Here is a 5,365-nt window from a genome sequence, read left to right on the forward strand (position 1 = left end):
AAAAAAGTTGGAATATTACAAAAATTGTTTTCCGATCAACACAACAAAACGTAACCCGACCTTAACCAACAACAACAACCTACTAATTATAATAAGATAAATAGCGTACTCGAATTATGTTAGATAGTATAAAGGATTCGACGAAACTGAACATATGAAACATATTGAACAAAATCACAATTTTTAAAGCATAAATCATGATTATGTTGTATAATAAATGATCGTGTGTGTGTTTTAAAGATTGTTACTTTGTTGGAACTTATGTTATCCTTGATGGTGTTAATTATGCTGCATAATTAACACCATTAAGCATAACATAAGTTCCAACAAAGTAACAATCAACATAATTAACACCATCAAGCATAACATAAGTTCCAACAAAGTAACAATCTTTAAAACACACACACGATCATTTATTATACAACATAATCATGAAAATGAAAGCTAAAATGCCAAAGCTCTAAAAGCTTGACATCTTAACAATACAAGAAACCACACATGTACTAATTTATTTAAAGAAACATAAATTCCCTTTCTAAGTGGACAGTGGAGGAGTCTCTGAATTTATCCAAGTTCTTTGCATGTATACATGCCTATCCCCCTTCACCACATCACTTGAAGCATATGATTCAAGTTCCATCATTTCTGTTGGTGTTAACTTTATAGACAAAGCTTTAATGTTTTGGTTCAAGTTTTCAACCTTTGTGGTTCCAGGAATTGGAACCACATCGATTCCTTGGTGGTGCACCCACGCCAGTGCTAGTTGAGCCGCGGTGCACCCTTTCCTTGTAGCCATCTCATTCACCCGCTCGAACACAATCTTGTTGTACTCAACATTCTTAAACCTCGGATATTCCTGTAATGAATTTAAATACAACTAACTAAGGTTCCATTTGTGCGGTAAGTAATGAACACTATTTTTTAACAACTAACAAAAGTCCATATTTGACTTTCTACTGGCCAAATGCACCTGTTACTACCTTCACATTCAATTTTTTTTAACTGCCAACAAAAGGATTTATTGATATGTTCCAACAAGCTCAACTTTTGACTTTTAATATTTCATTTCTTATTTGTGTTTTTAATTATCTTCATTCAGTAGATTAGGGTTTTCTATTCAGAAAAGGATGGCGGCGCAGTTTGTTGCTCCTGCTATCCTTATGTAATTTGCCTTGATCATTGGAATGAAAATTTAATTTCCAAGAAAAAAAAATTATCTCTCATACCTTACTAGATTTTTATTATAATAGTGGAAGACAGGGGCGGACCCACATTGGTGTCACCGGGGTCCCCGGACCCCAATCTTTTTAAAAAAATAGTAGATTTGGTATATTAAATTGTATATGGACCCCATAAACACAATTAGGTGGACACCATAGAAATAAAAAGAAAGCTGGTGCAGTGGTAAATCTCCCTCTTTTCCACCAAGAGGTCATGGGTTCAATCCTTGATAAGCCCATTTTTCTTATTTTTTTTTTAAATCTAGTTTAAACCTCACTTTAACTCGACCCAAACAAGGACCGACCCGAAAATGGACCCCATTGAAATAAAATCCTGGGTCCGCCACTGGTGGAAGATTCAGTTTTTACTACATCTCAAGCGATTTGATACATAGTTTATTGCCACTTAGAACTGTTACATTTTTAATATTTGGATATTTGTTTTATATTATGGATGATTGAATACCTTGTATAATTATTTGGATTTTTCTGAATTTGTAAACACACTTGTGAAATTATGAAATTCCCTGATGTTGCGGTGGAATAGAAAATATCGTTGAACAATAGGTAACAAGAGATTTTCTTTTCTTTGAGGGATCTTCATCCGCATTTGGACGAACATAAAAACATGTGTTTTTAGTAAAAAGTTGTCGCGCATTTGTTATAAGGATGATTAGGTTCAAGAGTGAACACTAGTGTAGCTTGCGAACTGAGTGAACTAATCCTGGTCATACACGTGTGTAGATCAATGGCCAGGATTTGATGCTGAAATACACTAGTGTGTTTTACGATTTGATGATGAGATCCTGACCATACACGTGTATAGATCAATGACCAGGATTTGTTCACTCAGTTCGCAAATACACTAGTGTTCACTCTAGAACTCCACCCTTTTGTTATAAAGTGTATTATTTTAAGCACGCTTAAAAATGTACCAAGTGAACTTGGTGAGCCTTGACATGGCTTGATTTTGAGTATAATTTATATCAAAACGTAAATAAAAGTAATATATCACATCGTTATACTCTCGATATCTTGCTAATTGGGCGTGTTACAATTCATGCTTTGCAAATTGTTTCATATATATTTTAAAGAAGATTATTTTGATATTTTATTTCGGGAACTTGAGTTGCTTTTAACTTTAAAGAAAAAAAAGCAAAGGATTGCATGGTCTTAAAGACGCGGTTGCAAAACAAAACTCGCAAATCGGTCATAAAAGGCTATTTGCGATTGAAAAAACGATTGTAATTATCTAGACTTTAAACAATAACTTAGGCTATGATTGGAGTTACGGGGCCACGAGAAGTGGAAAGAAAGGTCTCGACGATACTTTGGCCCAACAATAAGACCAGAATTCCATTATTTAAGGCTTTTTTCGTCAAAGAATGTTTTCCTCTAACTTTATCAATCTTTCACATTTTCCTTTTTACCCAATAGCATGTGCTATAAATATAATACCTTCCTTGTGTCTCCCTCTGGCAAGTTTTTAACCAATGTTGCACCACCAGCCAAGAATCCCCTACCAAGAGGACTGTATGGAACAATCCCTATGCCAAGTTCTCTACAAAACAGATCATAAAATCTCCATCAAAGCTAACTAGCTAGGGGTGTAATCTATCAAAACTTGTGAAGATCACCTGCAAGTAGGAACAATATCATCCTCCAAATCTCGTGACCATAAAGACCACTCGGTCTGTATTGCGGTTATAGGATGTACGGCATGAGCCCTTCTAATTGTTGAAGCACATGCTTCTGATAACCCTATGTACTTCACTTTGCCTTCCTCTACCAGTTTCTTTAGTTCTCCCATCTTTTCATAACAATTTGTTACACATATATACAAGTGTTATAATTAAGAACAACTCAATCTTATCATGGATACTATACAAGATGGAAATTGCTTAAAATTACTCAAAATGTTGATGTTTCTAAACAAACAAACAAATACATGTACTTAGTAAAATCTCACTTACGATAGAGGCAAACCTTACCTCTGTCCCAATAAAAAAAAAGTTGCTCAGAGACCCCAACTCTAAAACCTTTACATGTAAACTATAGTAGTCTAAATAAGATAAAAGTGTGACTATAAGAATCAACACAAAAACTACTAATAATAATTGTAGTAAACTACCGATAACTCAAAGTGATGAGAATAGGTAAATTTGTGATTTTATTTAACTTGTTTTAAGTGAAAAAATAAAAATAAAAATAAAAATGGGTAAATTTGTGATTTTATTAGTTAAAGAAGGGGATGTATGCATTTTTAATTTTAAGTTGGGCAAAAGGCAATTAAGAAAATTTTAATGGGAAATATGCAGTTGTCCCTAAAATCAAACCCTAAGACTATACAGAGTGGCGGGCTTGAAAAGGGAGCGTTGTGTGACGTCAAGCCAGCACACGTCAGAATAGTGACGTGGTTAAAAAACGGGAGGAGTGATACGACACATGAAAGGGTGGCATGACAAGTGGCATACATTTTTTATTATTATACTTTAAAACAAATCTATTAAATAAAAAAGAAAAAAAAAAACAAATCTCTAAATCACACCCAATCACCATCGCCCACATCATCATCAACAACACAATGCATGTGGAAATCCTCCCGCCTCCTCCCTCACGCAAGCCACAACGCCGCCTTCGGGGTGGTGTTCCGGCGTTGTTGTGGCTTCCACGCCACTTTTCCACCCCTACACCAGATGGTCTGACTTCACCCATGACCTAATAGTCTATTGGTATTGTCCTTGCCCTCCATAAAATGGTGTGAGCTTAAACATTTACAAGTGCAAGATTAAGTGGTATTCAGGTGTAAAAAATTGTTGTTAAAAAAAGAAAAGACAAACCGTGACTTCGATTGGGATACTAGTGTCAATCCTATGAGCGTAGTAGAGATCAATGCAGTCGATATCAAGTCGTTTCAAGCTAGCTTCACAAGCAGACCGGACGTACGTAGGATCACCACAAACTACCGGAGGCTTTCCATCTATCAAACGTACTCCAAATTTAGTAGCAACTTGAACTTTCTCTCTATATCCTCCTTTCAAAGCCTACACAAAGTATTAACATTCCTCAAATGAAATAAAAATAACTAGCAACCCTATTTTAACAACAACTTAGATACCAACCTTGCCGATTAGGATTTCATTGGTGTGAGGGCCGTAGAAGTCGGAGGTATCAAGGAAGGTGATCCCAGAGTCGATGGCCTGGCGTATGAGCTCGATCATCTCTGGTTCGGGCTTTGCTGGTCCGTAGTGTGCGGACATACCCATACAACCCAATCCCTGTGCTGAAACAACCAGACCTTGTGAACCTAGTTTCAGTTGTGGCACTTCCTTTGACATGACCATTGTTGTTTCTGAACGTTGGATTCTGCCTAGTGTTTGTTATTTGTTGTGAGAAACTAGAATGGTAAGCTTAGCCGTTATTTATACATGGAAGCAAAGGAAGAAAATGAGATCACTGATGACGACATTACCCTAGTTATTTGAAAATGGTTTACATGATATTGATAGTGATCTGAAAAATTACTATAAAGTTTTAAGTTATGTGGTGTAGTTTTGAATAAAATTACTTTCTTTCACGATTTTGATAATATTGAGATGAGAGAGATATAAATACGTCAAAATAGTTGGACTTGAGATAATTTTATATAGAGTAAATTATAAAAATCGTCCTTTATATATTTCACTTATTTCAAACTGTGTCCTTTGTCTTTAATAATTACAGAAAATGTACTCGATGTTTGCAAACTCTTGCAAGTTATGTCCTTTAGCCCTAACTCAGTTAATTTTTGTGGTTACATCTAACCAAATAGATCCCACGTGAGGGTATTTTGGTCATTTTACTCTCATGTGGGGTCCATTTGGAATAACCACAAAAATTAACTGAGTTAGGGCTAAAGGACATAACTTGCAAGAGTTTGCAAACATCAAGTACGTATTCTGTAATTATTAAAGACAAAAGACACAGTTTGCAATAAATGATATATATAAAGGACAATTTTTGTAATTTATTCTTATATATAAGCCTAAGTTTATAAATAAAATAACCATGTTAGCCAACCAAGTCCTAGAAGAGAGGTTTAATCATTCCAATTGTCCAAAAACCATTATTAGAGTAAGGGTTGTTTGACAATTTTTAAATGGTTA

General features: G+C 35.1%; 1 protein-coding gene across 1 annotated transcript; it reads right to left on the reverse strand.

The window, feature by feature from the left end:
- Window positions 1-370: 370 nt before the first annotated feature.
- Window positions 371-4,784, reverse strand: LOC110927251 (probable aldo-keto reductase 2). Its single transcript, XM_022170904.2, has 5 exons — window positions 4,343-4,784; window positions 4,061-4,264; window positions 2,858-3,030; window positions 2,679-2,781; window positions 371-856 (listed from the first exon to the last, which is right to left on the reverse strand). Exons 1-5 carry the CDS (start codon window positions 4,562-4,564, stop codon window positions 536-538), a joined length of 1,023 nt encoding a protein of 340 aa, XP_022026596.1. The 5' UTR covers window positions 4,565-4,784; the 3' UTR covers window positions 371-535.
- Between the last annotated feature and the right edge of the window lie 581 nt (window positions 4,785-5,365).

Source organism: Helianthus annuus, chromosome 2 (genome assembly GCF_002127325.2).
Source record: "Helianthus annuus cultivar XRQ/B chromosome 2, HanXRQr2.0-SUNRISE, whole genome shotgun sequence".
NCBI lineage: Eukaryota > Viridiplantae > Streptophyta > Magnoliopsida > Asterales > Asteraceae > Helianthus > Helianthus annuus.